Below are 19128 nucleotides of genomic sequence, written 5' to 3'. Positions count from 1 at the left end.
CAAAGCATTCGTGACAATATCTTTATTAGGTTGGTGTAGCTCTGCTTGAATAGATTTAAGGTATTTTATTGTATGATTAACCTTAGAGAAGGCATAATAATAAAGGGACAAGTGTAAAAGGTTAATGACAGGTTAAAAGCAAAACGTTTGACATCAAAATCTTTGTTTTCTTTCATCTACCATTTAGACAACTACGAACCATATCAAGCATTTGGATAGAAACTGAGCCTGAGGGTTATCTCTCCCAGGGCTTCATTATAGAGAGGGAAGAATAACTCAGATCCATACATGGTGTTCTTGTGCTATGGCAATTATGACTGGAATAGAGTAAAGAGGCTAAACATCATTCCTTGAGCAAAAGGGAGCATGTAGTTCAAACTAAAAATATATGATTACAAACAGTTCACGGTGGCTTTGTTCTTACAGAATACAATATGACCATGCCTTTAAATACATAGTGCTTATGGGGGTAGCACCGCGTACAAACAACGTCTTTAACTACTTTACAAGCTGGTACTGTAGACACTGTAGATATATAATAGTTCAGTGATACATTACCATGCCTACTGCAAACCAGCCTTACACTACGTACACAAGTCTGTGGTCTCCAGAGCCTCATTACTCTACACTACAGTATGGTAAAGGTCCTCACCGACCGTCTCATAAGGCAACTCAAGCCATTCACTTACTTCCAATGCAAGAAAAACAAAAACATCAATATTTTACTGCACAGTGGTGAGTCTACTCTAACTACTCAGGCTTTCAGAAAGAGAACCTTGATAATATGAGAAGAGCCTCTAACATGATCCGTTATCTCAGAGAAGTGGTCCTCATCAGCTCTCATACCAGGCTGTTTTTGTGTTAGAAAAAATTTGTATTCCATTAAAAATGAAAGCAGTCTGCCTATTCAAAGTTGTTATATATAACATTGGAGCATTAAGCTGCACAAGGAGCTTTCTGAGGGAAGGAATAAGTGAGTGAGTTAGGTTAACATACTAAGATGAAAATCCATTGTCTTGCCACTAGATATTGACCTGACAATGACTGTTGTATTGAATTGAGTCGGCTAATATCATGGCTATGATACATTGAGCAATAAATTAAATCAAGTACAAGTACATGTTGCAGATAATCTAATAATCGAATAGACTATTAATCATTCTAGAGGGGGACACTGGTATAGCAGCTCTGTTTGTTAAGCACATGCTTTATGCAATCATGTTCCAGCAGGCCGTCCTTACAGTGGCATAATATCATGCCATCTGGCTTATGAGTTTGTAGAATGTTACACGGTCTGTTCCTTTCCTTTAGCCTTCTGCGTGGCGCTTTAATTTTTGGGAAAACCAAATAGACCCAGTGCCACAGAACAAAGACTCTTTTATCCAGAGTGAATATTCTGTTATAAGCTTTATGCTTGTAGGGACAGACAGTTTTAAAGCATATAAGAGGATGAGCCACATTTAATGCCCAACCTCTGAGGTCAGCCTGTCACAGTATACGATTGTGTGATGTGCAGTTAATGAACTTTGAAGATGATTTAGTCTGCAGCTGCCCTCAGGAAGACCGTCTTAGAAGGCAGGCAGGCAGCCCATCCCGGGCCAGGCTCTGTGCTCTGACAGGACTGTATAGCGACCTTGACAGGAAACAGCTGATTAGGTCATCCTTTAAGCTGGCTCAATCCCAAGTGTTAAATGTACCAATCCTTCTAAATCTCACCCCAGCAATTTCATTGAGCAAACATGATTGATTTGAACCTTGTAGTTGCCAGAGATACAACACACAACATTTTCGATAGACTAATGAACCGTGCAGAGAGAGGAAAAGAGACACTGGCCATGTCTGAATATCCACACTTGCATCCTAAATAGTATGCTGTTTGGGTATACAAAAGAAAATAGCTTAATAGTATTCGACATTTGGAAAATCAAGTATACTTTAAATGCCTGGATGTCTTCCTCATTTCAGCTTTGACGACAGCTGACCAATTAGATACACAGTAGGGATGAGGTGTACCCCTTTGGGGGTTTGAGTACCCCAGTTTGGGAATACCTGTACTAGATGGAGATCCTAAATGGGTATAACATCCTGGCATTTAAACTCTACTCGATTTTCAAAATGTAGGATACTATTAAACATTTATTTTCACATAATGAGAATGTGTCATGCGTGATTGCATTGTTTCCCATTAGTCGTTGATTTTGGTAGCTGCGCAATGCCGTCGGGGGTACGCCAAATAAAAATGTGATTTTTTCCAAAGGGGCTATACTTTTTTTTCCTTCACATTTTCAAACAGTACATTTATATTTTCTAATGGGGCTATACATTTGGGTGAGTTTTTTTCCCGCCTGAGTAGCCTCGTTTCACTGCCAAGAATAAACCTAAACATTTACATTTTAGTCATTTAGCAGACACTCTTATCCAGAGCGACTTACAGTAGTGAATGCATACATTTCATACATTTCCTTTTTTTTTGTTCCCCTTTTTTGTCATTTTTTTTTTCATACTGGTCCCCCATGGGAATCAAACCCACAACCCTGGCATTGCAAACACCATGCTCCACCAACTGAGCCACACGGGAATAAACTAAACCATCTAGTGTTCAGCGAAATAACAACACAATGTCAAATACAGGTAGCCATAATTAACATCCTAATGGTCTGTATGTAGCCAAACGTAGCTGCTGCTCATTCCGTTGCTCATTGCTCATTCGAAAATGGATAAATGGTAAAACAATTAAGGCCATAGAGACACATACCAGTATTACAGCTGTACCTGTCGACGACACAAGTTGTTCTGCTTCCACGAGCACATCCAATGCTAGCATCAGTAATTCTACATTTGTTGTCAGCCCAGCTAGGATGGACACTGATAGTTGTGAATCTGATGCAGCTGAAGAGCTACTGCCACCTTAGCACCGAACAAAAGACAAATATGATGAGAACTACATTGATTTGGGGTTCACTTATATTGGGAGTAGTGCCTTTCCTCAGCCAGTGTGTTATATGTGCAAAAGTACTATCTCACAACTCGATGAAACCTTCACTCTTGAGCAGCCATTTAGAAACAAAACATGCCAATTTGAAAAATAAGCCACGGGAGTTTTTTGAGCGAGAATTAAGACGACTTTCGAGTAATCAGACATGTATAAAAGCAACAGATACCATTAATAATAAGGGGCTAGAAGGGTCTTATATGGTGATCTACTGAGTGGCTAGGACAGGCAAGCCCCATGCTATTGTGGAGGACTTAATTCTTCCTGCTGCCGCGGATATGGCTGGGACAATGCCGGGGGAAAAGGCCAAAAAAACTATACAGACAATGCCTTCATCAAACAACACTGTCTCACAACGCATCAGTGACATGGAAGGAGATGTTTTGAAACAATTACTGCTTTGCATATGTAACCGGTGTGAAATGGCTAGCTAGTTAGCGGGGTGTGCACTAATAGCGTTTCAATCGGTGACGTCACTCGCTCTGAGACCTTGAAGTAGTTATTCCCCTTGCTCTGCAAGGGCCACGGCTTTTGTGGAGCAATGGGTAACAATGCTTCGTGGGAGGCAGTTGTTGATGTGTGCAGAGGGTCCCTGTTTCGAGGCGAGGATATTTTTAAAGTACTGGACAGCTTTGTGACATCAAATGGACTTTGGTGGTCAAGATGTGTTGGTATCTGTACTGATGGCGTAAAAGCCATGACAGAGAGACATAGTGGAGTGGTAACGTGTGCGCAAGCAGTTGCTACTGATGCCACTTGGGCACACTGCAGCATCCACCGAGAGGATCTTGCTGCCAAGGGAATGCCTGACAGCTTGAAAGGCATTTTGGACACTACAGTGAAAATGGTTAACTTTGACAAAGCAAGGCCCTGAACTCTCGTGTATTTTCTGCACTGCAAATGATGTGGGCAGTGACCATGTAACGCTTTTACAACATACAGAAGTGCGCTGGTTATCAAGGGGCAAAGTAGTGACCCGTTTTTTTTTATTGAGAGACGAGCTTAAAGTTTTCTTTACTGACCATCATTTTCACTTCTCTGACTGCTTGCATGATGACAAGTTTCTCACACGACTGGCCTATCTGAGTGATGTTTTTTCTCGCCTGAATGATCTGAATCTAGGATTACAGGGACTCTCCTCTCCGCAACTATATTCAATGTGCGGGACAAAATTGAGGCTATGATTAAGAAGTTGGAGCTCTTCTCTGTCTGCATTAAAATGACAACACACAGGTCTTTCCATATTGTATGATTTTTTGTGTGAAAATGAACTCAAGCTTACGGACAATGTCAAATGTGATATAGCGAAGCACCTGAATGAGTTGGGTGCGCAATTACGCAGATACTTTCCCGAAACGGACGAAACAAACAACTGGATTCGTTATCCCTTTCATGCCCTGCCTCCAGTCCACTTACCGATATCTGAACAAGAGAGCCTCATCGAAATTGCAACAAGCGGTTCTGTAAAAATGTTATTTAATCAGAAGCCACTGCCAGATTTCTGGATTGGGCTGCACTCAGAGTATCCTGCCTTGGTAAATCACACTGTTAAGACACTGCCACCCTTTGCAACCACGTACCTATGTGAGAGTGGATTCTCGGCCCTCACTAGCATGAAAACTAAATACAGGCACAGACTGTGTGTGGAAAATGATTTAAGACTGAGACTCTCCCCAATACAACCCAACATTGCAGAGTTATGTGCATCCTTTCAAGCACACCCTTCTCATTAACCTGTGGTGAGTTATTCACAATTTTCAATGAACAAATAAGGTTTTATATGTAAGATGGTTAAATAAAGAGCAAAAGTATTGATTATTATAATATTATTATTTGTGCCCTGGTTCTATAAGAGCTCTTTGTCACTTCCCACGAGCCGGGTTGTGACAAAAACTCACACTCATTCTTATGTTTAATAAATGTATCGTATAGTGTGTGTGTGTGTGGAGTCTTACAATGATGGAAACAAACAACATTTGAGAGTGCGCTGAACCTGTTGCTAGATGGGGTACACAGCTGGATGTTGAATGTTTGAAGGGGTACGGGACTATAAAAAGTTTCGGAACCACTGATCTAGTAGAATTTGATGCACACTTTTCCACAATGCATTGGAAGAGGTGGGCTGCGAATGATAGACCCTAGTTATCTTCAAGTAGCCAACAACAAAACTACACTACTTAATTGGAAAGATGCCCGAAGCTTCTGCGGTGGTGTGGAAATGTAGGATAACATGGCGATGACGGAGATGGCAGCATCGGGACTAGCTCTTAGGAAACTTTGCAGTATTTCGTTTTTTATGTACTATTTTTTTTACATTATTAGCTCAGGAAATGTTTTGTGTCATTACATACAGCCGGGAAGGACTCTTGGATATTATAGCTGCGGTAACTCACCAGAACTACCAGCATTACGACCAGGAATATGACTTCCCTGGAGGAGATCCTTTGTTCACTCTTCCCAGAGCAATTTAATTTATTCCAGAGGCCGACCCAAAACATCACCGGTGAAGGAGAGGCAATCGAGGAGGCCTATTGGTTAGACTTAGGAGGCGAGCACACCACCCACCGCTCTGAGCATATTACTTGCTAATGTTCAGTCTTTGGATAACAAAGTTGATGAGCTTAGAGCAAGGATTTCTTTCCAGAGAGACATCGGGGCCTGGAACAAACTTTATTTCACGGAAACATGGCTCTCTCGAGATACTCTGTCAGAGTCGGTAAATCCAGCACAATTCTCAGTACATCGCACAGACAGGAATAAATATCTCTCCGGGAAGCAGAAGGGCGGAGGGGTGTGTTTCATGTTTAACGACTCATGGTGTAATTCTAGGAACATACAGAAAGTCCTTTTGTCCTTTTGTTCACCCGACCTAGAATACCTCACAATCAAATGCCGACCATATTATCTCTCAAGAGAATTGTCCTCCATCATTGCCACAGCCGTTTACATCCCCCCTCAAGCCGATACTACGACGGCCCTCAAAAAACTTCACTGGACTTCATGCAAACTGGAAACCAAATATCCTGAGGCTGCATTTATTGTAGCTGGAGATTTTAACAAAGCAAATTTGAGGACTAGGCTGCCGAAGTTCTATCAACATATCAATATCGAGGCCCTTCCCTGCCCTCCTTTCGGTAAATCTGACCACGACTCCATCTTGCTCCTCCCATCCTATAGGAAGAAACTCAAACAGGAAGTACCTGTGTTAAAAACTACTCAATGCAGGTCTGACCAATCGGAATCCACGCTATAGGAATGTTTTGTTCACGTGGACTGGGATATGTTCTGGGTAGCCTGTGAAAATAATCTACAATCATACACAGATATGGTGACTGAGTTTATAAGGAAGTGTATTGGAGATGTAGTACCCATTGTTACTATTAAAACCTACCCTAACCAGAAACCGTGGATAGATGGTAGCATTCGCGCGACACTGAAAGCGCCAACCACCGCATTTAACCATGGCAAGGTAACTGGGAATATGGTAGAATATAAACAGTGTAGTTACTCACTCCACAAGGCAATCAAACAAGCTAAACTTCAGTATAGAGAGATAACGTGGGGTCGCAAATCAATGGCTCAGACATGAAACATATGTGGCAGGGACTATAGACAATCACGGATTACAAAAGCAAACCAGCCACGTCGCCGAGATCGACGTCTTGCTTCTGGACAGGCTAATCACATTCTTCGCATGCTTTCAGGATAACACAGTGCCACCGGCACGGCCCGCTACCAAGGACTGTGGGCTCTCCTTGTCGTGGCCGACGTGAGTAAAACATTTAAACGTGTTAACCCTCGCAAGGCTGCATGCCCAGACGCCATCACTAGCTGCATCCTCAGAGCATGCGCAGACCAGCTGGCTGGTGTGTTTACGGGCATATTCAATCTCTCCCTATCCCAGTCTGCTGTCCACATATGCTTCTCGATGGCCACCATTTTTTCTGTACCCAAGAAGGCAAAGGTAACTGAACTTAGCATTCACCTTTGTCATCATGAAATGCTTTGAGAGACTAGTCAAGGATCATATCACCTCTACCTTACCTGCCAACCTAGACCCACTTCAATTTGCTTACTGCCTCAATAGATTCGCAGATGATGCAATCGCCATAATACTGCAGACTGCCCTATCCCATCTGGACAAGAGGAATACCTATGTAAGAATGCTGTTCATTGACTATAGCTCAGCATTCAACACCATAGTACCCTACAAGCTCATCATTAAGCTTGAGGCCCTGGGTCTGAACCCCACCCTGTGCAACTGGGTCCTAGAATTCCTGACGGGCCACCCCCAGGTGGTGAAGGTAGGAAACATCATCTCCACTGATCCTCAACACTGGGACCCCAAAAGGGTGCATGCTCAGCCCCATCCTATACTCCCTGTTCACCCATGACTGCATGGCCAAGCACGCCTCCAACTCAATCATCAAGTTTGCAGATTACACAACAGTAGTAGGCATAATTACCAACGATGACGAGACAGCCTACAGGGAGGAGGTGAAGGCTCTGGGAGTGTGGTGCCTGGAAAACAATCTCTCACTCAACGTCAACAAAACAAAGGAGATGATCGTGGACTTCAGGAAACAGCAGAGGGTGCACCCCCCTATCTACATTGACGGGACTGCAGTGGAGAAGGTGGAAAGCTTCAAGTTCCTTGGCGTACACATCACCAACAAACTTAAATGGACCACCCACACAGACAATGTGGTGAAGAAGGCGCAAAAGAGACTCTTCAACCTCAGGAGGCTAAAGAAATTTGCTTGTCACCTAAAACCCTCACAAACGTTTACAGATGCACAACTGAAAGCATCCTGTTGGGCAGTATCACCGCCTGGTACGGCAACTGCACTGCCCACAAGGCTCTCCAGAGGGTGGTGTGGTCTGCCCAATGAATTACTGGTGTCAAACTACTAGCGCTCCAGGACAACTACCGCACCCAATGTCACAGAAAGGTAAAAAAGATCTCATCCAGAAGGCAAGGTCAGTACAGGTGCATCAAAGCTGGGACTGAGAGACCAAAAAACAGCTTCTATCTCAAGGCCATCAGACTATTAAACAGCCATCACTAGCACATTAGAGGCTGCTGCCTATAGGCATAGACTAGAAATCACTGGCCACTTTAAGGAATGGAACACTAGTCACTTTAATAATGTTTACATATCTGGCATTACTGTTCTCCTATGTATAAACTGTATTATATACTATTCTAAGGTATCTTAGTCACTTAATAATGTTTACATATCTGGCATTACTCATCTCATATGTATATATTGTATTCTTTACTATTCTAAGGTATCTTAGTCACTTAATGATGTTTACATATCTGGCATTACTCATCTCATATGAATATACTGTATTCTATACTATTCCACTGTATCTTAGTCCGTTCTGCTCTGACCTCGCTCGTCCATATATGTATATAGTCTTAATTCATTACTATTTAGATTTGTGTGTATTGTGTATATATTGTGTCATTTGTTTGATATTACTAGTTAGATATTACTGCACTGTCGGAGCTAGAAGCACAAGCATTTCGCTACACCTGCAATAACATCTGCTAATCATGTGTACTTGACGAATCAAATTTGATTTGATTTGATTTAGGCTAAGTTTTTTTTGTTCTCCTTACAATGATCACGAGTATTGCATAGTAGGCTAAATCTTTGAAAACAGTGTTTACATTTTTTTTACCTGTTTTCTCACTGAAAAGTGTTTCTTGTCCTCTTGGCCTTTATCAGAGCTTTTAAACTAAATAATAAACCATCTTTTGATATCTGAATGTGTTGGTACCAGGATTTGGGATGTGGCTGCGTTATTGATGTCATGTTAATCAGGTCTTTTGATTTGAACGGATTGTTTTAGTTTTGTAGGCTAGACTACCTACTCAATTATTTAATGTATGGATCAAGCCCTAGCAGTCATTCTGATCTCGTTCCCAATGATCAGTGCTTTAGTTTATTATGAATTTGCGATGCACCCTGACTGTCAAAGTTTTTCTGCGTAATAACCTTTTGATTTGAACATTTGAAACGTTTTGGTGTGTGTACTAGGCTATTTGTTTTAATTTATATATGAGTCACAGTACTTTGGTTTCACTAATAACTATGTTGAAATGGAACCAAATTATCTGTTTTTGTCTTCAGGCCTTTTTAAATAGGATTGATGGGCTATATGGTCTACTACGGTATAGGTCGAATGTGATAGTCTGCCTATAACCAGCCTGAGTAGACCTCTAAAAATCCACCTTCACTCGGCCATGCTTCACGCTACTGCATTGCGGCCGTGACATACTGCATACTTTTTACTAAACAGTACGGGCTAAATAGTATGCGACGATGAGTAAATAGTATGCAGTTTAAGTATGTAGTATGCTAGTATGGGTATTCAGACACGACCACTCTCTTTGAGCCTCTGTCTTCACAGTACGTGTGAACCATACAGAACATAACCAGATCCACACTTTGCATTTCCCAAAATAGGAAATATAATGTTCGATACTATATTTTGAGTGGAATTTATGTTTTTATCCTTCATGAATCCATAATTCCAATGAGATTTCAATAAAAATAATTTAAAAAAATTTGTGTCCAGCAGTCAGTGGTCTACATCAGAATAAAATATTAAAATAAAATATAATTCACCAAACATAAAATGATCTATCTACGAAAACAGAACAGGGGGAAATGCTATTGGTGGGAGACACTGTGTTTTATACAGTGAGTGTACAAAACATTAGGAACACCAGGCAACTCAGAATGGCGCCGGAGGGAATGGCGACCGTTTTACAGTCTCCTGACCAATTGGGCCATTTTGTGTATTTGTTTTACACTGATCTTAACTTTTTTTGTACATAATGTTTACACCATCATTTTCTATGACCGAAAAGAGCTTCTGGACATCAGGACAGCTTTCACTAACCTCGATTTGGATGAGGACTTCTACTTCAATTAGTCGGAGGCGAAAGACATATTGATTATGCCGGACCAGGCCCTGATCCCTGACACTCGTAGAAGGCGAAGATGGCGCTATAGAGGCCTCTACCCCCTGTTCTATTGTCGAATGTGCAATCACTGGAAAATAAACTGGACCATCCTATCAACGGGACATTAAGAACTGGAATATACTATGCTTCTCGGATTCATGGTTGAACAAGGACATGGGGTATATAACAAAGTATTGAGATAAACTTTTGTTATTGACCAAATACTTATTTTCCACCATAATTTGCAAATAAATTCATAAAAAATCCTACAATGTGATTTTCTGGATTTTTTTCTCATTTTGTCTGTCATAGTTGACGTGTACCTATGATGAAAATTACAGGCCTCTCTCATCTTTTTAAGTGGGAGAACTTGCACAATTGGTGGCTGACTAAATACTTTTTTGCCCCACTGTATGTATGCCATTCAGAGTGCGAATGGGCAAGAAAAAAGATTTAAGTGCATTTGAACTGGGTATGGTAGTAGGAGCCAGGCGCACCAGTTTGAGTGTGTCAAGAACTGCAACGCTGCTGTATTTTTCACGCTCAAGAACAGTTTCCCGTGTGTATCAGGAATGGTCCACCACCCAATGGACATCCAGCCAACTTAACTCAACTGTGGGAAGCATTGGAGTCAACATGGGCCAGCATCACTGTGGAACGCCTTCTCGAATTGAGGCTAATGGCAAAAAGGGGGTGCAACTCATTATTAGGAAGGTGTTCCTAATGTTTTGTGAACTCAGTGTATACTCACCGATAAAGGGGAGATGGGCTTCCCTGGGCCTCACAGCTGAACACCACGTCTCTGTTGTTTTCCTGGGAGTCAACAGGAAACACAATGCTGCCAGGCTGCTTGGTGAACACTGGGCTCTGCAGGACACTGCTCTCTATAGGGGACACACAGACAGGACAAAACAACACTCAGCTTACACGCAGACTCAGACATCAAACCTGCTTGAAAAACAGGCAATTAGTCAGAGGCAGCAAACAGGCCAGCCCTGGTAAAACCATTAGAGGGCGAAACCCCAAGCAGACAAAACATATAAATTAATTCTGCCTGTCACAGTACCATGGCACAGAAAAGAGTTATTGGAGGTGAGACGTGTCTTCAAAAGCTATTTAGGCAGTAATAGGATATCTCCTGATTTATACCTAACAACAGTCGGGGACGCATTTTCATTTGCCTTTTGTCAACTTGAGTCCTATTTTCCAAGAGTGCTATTGGAGTAGTTGTGTCCCTGTTGACGTTTAAGCATTTAGTTGTGCAGTTAGCCTTCCTTGGCTGTGGTTTGTATTCTCTCACTAAAATGACACACAGAATGGAAATCTCCATTACTCCATGGGCAGCTGGGAATCCAATGGGCTATCTGTGCATGACTTCACAAAAGCCTTTAGTGCCATTAAGCCATGGGATAAAGAATAAGTGACAGCATTTGCAACCATTCTTACCTTTGGCCTAGAATGGCTGCGTTTACACAGGCAGCCCAATTCTGATCTCTTTTACACAAATTGGTTGTTTGACCAATCACATTTCACATCAGATCTTTTTCAGAGCTGATCTGATTGGTCAAAAGACCAATGAGTGAAGAAAAAAATCTGAATTGGGCTGCCTGTCTAAACGCAGCCAATGTGATTAGATGTGATTCAAGGGCTATACACCACATTACCCTTCCAATCTCCAGCCATTTTCACTATAGGCTGCTACTGTAACCAGATCCATCAAGACATGACTGTGGACTGTCTGTGGAGTCATTTTGAAACAAACAAACAAAAGCAGAATGTATGTAACACCTGCCTGTGGCTAACCTGGCTAAAATATACTAATGGCTGATTCCTGAATTGTTTAAAACATCAAAGGTCAGTGTTCTTATTGGCGTGCGGCAGGGGTGTATATTGCCTGTACAATGGAGAACCAGGCCACTTATTTTGTGTCCGGAATAGAAAAGCTTTTTAGCAGCAGGACGTATCGATGCTACATTGTGCAGTACATAACAAAGCCACTCAAAACACGACAATTTGCATTATTCAATGCAATGTTTAAATACACAATAACAGCCAAAATACCTTACTGGGGGAATTATTTCCTGTGTTTGTGACCATAGCTTTTGTGCTACCCTCCCAAATTGCACAATGTGTTAAATGACATGCTTCAGATTTCCTGTGAGCAGTCATTCAGACATTTTTGGGGGAAAGATTAACTCTGTTTTCCCTAGAACTTTGCATTGAAAATGAACCCATTATTTTGTTGTTTGTGTTTGGGATCTTCTCTAAGGTACCTCCCCTGAGGAAAAACTGAAAAACATGCAAAATGCATTTCAAAACAAAAACCCTAATTACAATACAGTTCCCCCTGCAAACCTAAAATATTTTCTTCCTGTTTTCAAACTATGCCTGTTGTAAAAACGATTTGGCAAAATAATGAATGTAAATTCTACGACTGAAGATAGCTTGCAGTAAGTTGCCTCAAGTCTAAACTCATATCACCTCTGCAACAGATTTGACAGTCAGAACGGGGTATGGTTCTGTAGTAGGTGCCAGGTGCAACAGTTTGTGTCAAGAACAGTTTCCCATGTTTATCAAGAATGGTCCACCACCCAAACGACATCCAGCCAACTTGACACAACTGTGAGAAGCATTGGAGTCAACACGGGCCAGCATCCATGTGGAACGCTTTCCACACCTTGTAGAGTCCATGCACTGATGAATTGAGGCTGTTCTGAGGGCAAAAGGGGGTGGGTGGTACAACTCAATATTAGGAAAGTGTTTGTAATGTTTGGTATACTCAGTGTATAGTGAAGTGAACATCACATTCTACAGTACAGGTAAAAATAGCTCACTATTAAAGCCGACTATGTTCATGGAACACATGCAGCTATCTTTCCTGTACTCCCTTTTGACCTCAAATACCGTACCCAAGACACACTAAACTGTAAAAAAGATATACATTGGAAGTCAGACGTTTACATACACCTTAGCCAAATACATTTAAACTCAGTTTTTCACAATTCCTGACATTTAATCCTAGTAAAAATTCCATGTCTTAGGTCAGTTAGGATCACCACTTTATTTTAAGAATATGAAATGTCAGAATAATAGTAGAGAGAATGATTTATTTCAGCTTTTATTTCTTTCATCACATTCCCAGTGGGTCAGAAGTTTGCATACACTTAATTAGTATTTGGTAGCATTGCCTTTAAGTTGTTTAGCTTGGGTCAATCGTTTCGGGTAGCCTTCCACAAGCTTCCAACAATAAGTTGGGTGAAATGAGTCCTATATCGACATAACCTGAAAGGCCGCTCAGCAAGGAAGAAGCCACTACTCCAAAACCGCCATAAAAAAGCCAGACTATGGTTTGCAACTGCACATGGGGACAAAAATCGTACTTTTCTGGTCTTATGAAACAAAAATAGAACTGTTTGGCTGTAATGACCATCGTTATGTTTGGAGGAAAAAGGGGGAGGCCTCCAAACCAAAGAACACGATCCCAACCGTGAAGCACGGGGGTATAGCATCATGTTGTGGGGGTGCTTTACTGCAGGAGGGACAGGTGCACTTCACAAAATAGATGGCATCATGAGGCAGGAATATTATGTGGATATATTGAAGCAACATCTCAAGACATCAGTCAGGAAGTTAAGCTTGGTCGCAAATGGGTCTTCCAAATGGACAATGACCCCAAGCATACTTCCAAATTTGTGGCAAAATGGCTTAAGGACAACAAAGTCAAGGTATTGGAGTGGCCATCACAAAGCCCTGACCTCAATCTTGTAGAAAAGTTGTGGGCAGAACTGAAAAAGTGTGTGCGAACAAGGAGGCCTACAAACCTGACTCAGTTACACCAGCTCTGTCAAGAGGAATGGGCCAAAATTCACCCAACTTATTGTGGGAAACTTGTGGAAGGCTACCCAAAATGATTGACCCAAGCTAAACAACTTAAAGGCAATGCTACCAAATACTAATTAAGTGTATGCAAACGTCTGACCCACTGGGAATGTGATGAAAGAAATAAAAGCTGAAATAAATCATTCTCTCTACTATTATTCTGACATTTCACATTCTTAAAATAAAGTGGTGATCCTAACTGACCTAAAACATGGAATTTTTACTAGGATTAAACGTCAGGAATTGTGAAAAACTGAGTTTAAATGTATTTGGCTAAGGTGTATGTAAACTTCTGACTTCAAATGTATATATATTTCCCAGCACAAGATTATAGCTTTATAGCACAATTCATCTGCATGATATGTGGCAGAGGAAACTTGTCAGGTGAAAGCACCCGGGTATACTGCCGCTGGGTGCTACAGCGCTCTGAATTCCCACCAGGCTCAAATTGGTGACTGCATTTATTATTGTGATATTCATACATGCTTCCCCATTTCTCATGCAAAATGCAGATTATAAGAGAGAGATAGGGTTTTCATACCTTTTCATCTAATTTTAATGTGGTCATAATCAGGTTCCTTAACACAATTCCCATTGAGAGAGTAAGGTTTGAAGTTTATAGATAATACAAAAATATTATTTATCCAGGTTAGTCTCATCCAGGTTAGACAGCAGCAGCATTATTTTTTAATGGAGAATACATTGGAGAGTGGACATGTCTAGACAGAGGTCATAAACCCTATTCCAAAAAGATAAATTAATCACATTTTAATTTTGTGTGATTACTGTTGCCATCTGCAATAAGACCAAGCCAATTTGATTCACCCACTGATTATAGGATGACCTTGATGGACTTTAAATGGACATTAACTTTTATTCTCAGAATGTTTATTTTTTTCATCTGGAAAGAAAATTTATCAAAGTAATTTGTTCCTGATTCAATGAATAATATGACTGAATTCAACAGACCCCACTGAAAAGAGGATTTTATTAATCAAATAAATACGTGAATTTTTCAGTAATTGATTTCTAGTGTCTCTCGAGATTCCCTTTAACTTACTGTAGCCACAATGGCAAGACAAACTGAACATGGATAATCAAAAGATTTTGCAACCAGTGAGAGCTGTTAAACAGAATGAAAATGCTCTGTGAAGGGCTTGGCTGCTTCCAGACTGCTGTCTGTTCTCACTCTGTAAATAATGTTCAGTATGAAAATGATGTGTGTGTGTGTCTGTGTGTGTGTGTGTGTGTGTGTGTGTGGCGTCAATACGCATGTGTGTGTGTTTGTGTGTGTCCGTGTACAAGTGTGTGACTAGCACATCAAGATGCCTTATTTTTATCTATAGCCGCATGAATTGATGCATATTGCATATCATTGAGTGTTAAACCACTGTGTTTGTGCGAAGCAGGATGCAAATAAATTCATGACTCATTTCACAACCCTTCAACAGGTATGTGAAGACTGGTTGATTATCTTACAAGAACGTAGGCTTATGTGGTATTTGAATGGGTTTATACAGTGCATTCGGAAAGTATTCAGAACACTTGCCTTTTACACATTTTGTTACATTACAGCCTTATTCTAAAATTGATTAAATAAAAGTTTTTCCCCATCAATCTATACACAATACCCCATAGCAACAAACCACCCTAAGCACACAGCCAAGACAATGCAGGAGTGGCTTCGGGACAAAATCTCTGAATGTCCAGCCAGAGCCTGGACTTTAACCCGATCGAACATCTCTGGAGAGACCTGAAAATGTCTGTGCAGAGACGCTCCCCATCCAGCCTGACAGAGCTTGAGAGGATCTGCAGAGAAGAATGGTAGAAACTCCCCAAATACAGAAATGTCAAGCTTGTAGCGTCATACACAATAAGAATTGAGGCTGTAATCGCTGCCAAAGGTGCTTCATCAAAGTACTGAGTCAAGGGTTTGAATACTTAAAAAAAAATTTTTTTACAGAAATGTCTAAAACCGTATTTTTGTTTTGTCATTATGGGGTACTGTGTGTAGATTGGCGAGGAAAAAAGATATCATCAATTTTAGAATAAGGCTGTAACGTAACAAAATGTGGAAAAATCAAGGGGTCTGTAAACTTTCTGAATGCACTGTATACATCACATGACTAAAAGTATGTGGACACCTGCTCGTCAAACATCTCATTCCAAAATCCTGGCCATTAATATGGAGTTGGTCCCCCTTTTGCTGCTATAACAGCCTCCACTCTTCTGTGAAGGTTTTCCACTAGATGTTGGAACATTGCAGCGGCGACTTCAACTCTGCCACAAGAGCATTTGTGAGGTCGGGCAATGATGTTGGGCAATTAGGCCTGGCTCCCAGTCGGAGTTCCAATCCATCCCAAGGGTGTTCAATGGGGTTGAGGTCAGGGCTCTGTGCAGGCCAGTCAAGTTCTTCCACACCGATCTTGATAAACCATTTATGTATGGAGCTCGCTTTGTGCACGGGGGGATTGTCATGCTGAAACACGGCTGCCACACAGTTGGAAGCACAGAATTGTCTTGAATGTAATTGTATGCTGTGGCAATAAGAATTCCCTTCACTGGAACTAAGGGGCCTAGCCCAAACCATGAAAACAGCCCCAGACCATTATTCCTCCTCCACCAAACTGCATTGGTGCAGGTAGCGTTCTCCTGGCATCCGCCAAACCTAGATTTGTCTGTTGGACTGCCAGATGGTGAAGAATGTGTAATCACTCCAAAGAACACATTTCCACTGCTCCAGAGTCCAATGGTGGCGAGGTTTACACCACTCTAGCAAATGCTTGGCATTGCGCATGGGGATCTTAGGCTTCTGTGCGAGTGCTCGGCCATGGAAACCCATTTCATGAAGCTCCTGGCGAACAGTTCTTGTGCTGATGTTGCTTCCAGAGGTTAGTTTGGAACACGGTAGTGAATTGTTGCAACCGAGGACAGATGATTTTTACGTGCCACGTGCTTCAGCACTCGGCGGTCCCGCTCTGTGAGCTTGTGTGGCCTACCACTTTGCAGCTGAGCAGTTGTTGCTCCTAGACGTTTCCACTTCACAATAACAGCACTTACAGTTGATCGAGGCAGCTCTTGCAGGGCAGAAATTTGACTGACTTGTTGGAAAGGTGGCTCCTATGACGGTGCCACGTTGAAAGTCACTGAGCTCTTCAGTAAGGCCATTCTACTGCCAATGTTTGTCTATGGAGATTTCATTGCTGTGTGCTCGATTTGATACACCTGACAGCAACGGGCGTTACTGAAATAGCCGAATCCACTAATTTGAAGGGGTGTCCACATATCTTTCTATATATACACATCTCTCTATATATATCTATATATCTCTCTCTATATATATATCTATATCTATATCTCTCTATATATATATCTATATCTATATCTCTCTATATATATATCTATATCTATATCTCTCTCTATATATATATATATAGTGTATCTAGTTGATGTGTGTGAATGTTTGTGTGTGCATCAGAATTCTTCTTTTCCATTATGTTTTCCATCTTACTGGAACAAACAATATAATTTCAGTAGAGGGTGTCTGTGATAAAGAATAAAAGAACAAACATCTTGTTTACTTTCCCCCGCTGCATTGCAGTTAAGCTGGCATAATTGGACTTGTTTTCTTTCCACTCATAGAGACAGAGTCCTTGCTGGTTAGACTAAAGTCACCAGGGATGTGACAGACACGTGTGTAATTTAGTCTCAAGTCCACAATACCTACTTCCCTTGATGGATGATGTAACAACAGCACAGACTGGATAATACATATTATATCATTAAGCTACTGTACAGGTTGGGGGGGGAGGTCGACGACACCGACAGAATGTTCGACCAACAGGCAATTGACTCAAATTTCAAGGTATTGACTACAGTACGTGCATAGAATTGCTGTTCTCATCACATAGATGAGGTGGTGGATTTAACAGTGGACATACATTATTTAATTCAGTTAGTCACAGACAACGTTTACTAAGACACAACTGTATTATGCCAAGTATAGTTGCCACATCACCAGCCTGCACTTGCCTTGGCTTAATATAATATATTGGTCAACTTTGAACCAGCTTGCATCAGACAAAGTTCCACCATGGCAACTACTAGGCAGTCACGCAGGAGGAACAAACAAACCACCATGCATGAGTCACAGTGACTTGCTTACTCATAACAATGAGTAAGACACGAGGAATCCAAAGAAATTGTAAAAAGCAACCCACGGACCCCCCACAATAATCCCACCCTGACAACGAGTATATGCTATCAGTTATCTATGTCTGACAAGTACTATAGAGCTGTGGCTCGGAGTATTGTTTCTTCATCCAATGTAATGTATTCTCAGTGAATTTAGTGATGTTTATTCCCCTTGTTCATAGACATTTGTCATTGAAGTTGTTAGGTTTATGTCCCATCCTACATCCTGATGTTACCTGGTTCTGACCATTAGATGGTGGTGTTCCTACTATTAGCAGATTTTTTTAAAGAATCCCCCACCCTCAATTTTAAAGGGATACCTCACCCAAATTCTAAAATGTACTTTACCTGTAAGCAGTTTATGGACAAGGTATGACAGAAACCCATGTGTTGGTTGTCTTTACCTGGCCACTGTTTCAAACACAAGTGGTTGGTGGCACCTTAATTGGGGTGACGGGCTCATGGTAATGGCTGGAGCGGAATGAGTGAAATGGTATTAAATACATCAAGCACATGGTTTTCAGGGGGGCAAGAGACCTAAGGTGGCATAACAGAGTGCTTGGTTTGGTGTGTAGGGCTTGAGCATAGCCTTAAGGTAGTGAGGGGCAGTTCCTCTTGCTGTTCCGTACAGTGGTTGCTCCACTAAAAGTTTTGCAATTATGCTGCAGGATTTAGAGGTAATTTGTGGTTTAGTACGGTACCCTGCGTCACTACTTCATTGCTCCAGACCAGCACAAGGGGGAGTTAGAGCTCTGATTATGCTTTTGGGTCCCAAGGAGGTACTGTGTCTCTGTAGTACTGCAGCCTACTCCCGGGCAGTCACATTGTACAGCACCTGAGTGGCATAGCGGTCTAAGACACTGCATAGCAGTGCAAGCTGTGTTGCTACAGATGCTGGTTCAATACCTGTGCCAGCCTCGCCTGGGAGACCCATAAGATGACTGTAGGTGTTTGGTTTCTCTCCCTCTAAAAACAGAAATAAATAACAAGCTGGCTTAATTTACAAATTAGTAACAAAGTCTCACCCCATTTTCAAGAATGTGCTTTTTATCGCTCATTTTACGTTATTTGAAAACAAAAT

At 41.4% G+C, this 19128-nt stretch overlaps 1 protein-coding gene across 3 annotated transcripts in view; it reads right to left on the bottom strand.

The window, feature by feature from the left end:
* LOC106565727 (contactin-4) overlaps nt 1-19128 on the bottom strand; it is a 254653-nt gene that overhangs the window by 133492 nt on the left and 102033 nt on the right. For all 3 annotated transcript variants that reach the window (XM_014133150.2, XM_014133149.2, XM_014133151.2), the window contains exon 3: nt 10726-10858. In XM_014133150.2, the coding sequence (XP_013988625.1) occupies nt 10726-10858 (133 nt within the window). The remainder of the gene's footprint in view (nt 1-10725; nt 10859-19128) is intronic.

Source organism: Salmo salar, chromosome ssa12 (assembly GCF_905237065.1).
Source record: "Salmo salar chromosome ssa12, Ssal_v3.1, whole genome shotgun sequence".
In the NCBI taxonomy this organism is placed as follows: Eukaryota; Metazoa; Chordata; class Actinopteri; order Salmoniformes; family Salmonidae; genus Salmo; species Salmo salar.
This window is presented reverse-complemented; position numbering and strand designations above follow the sequence as displayed.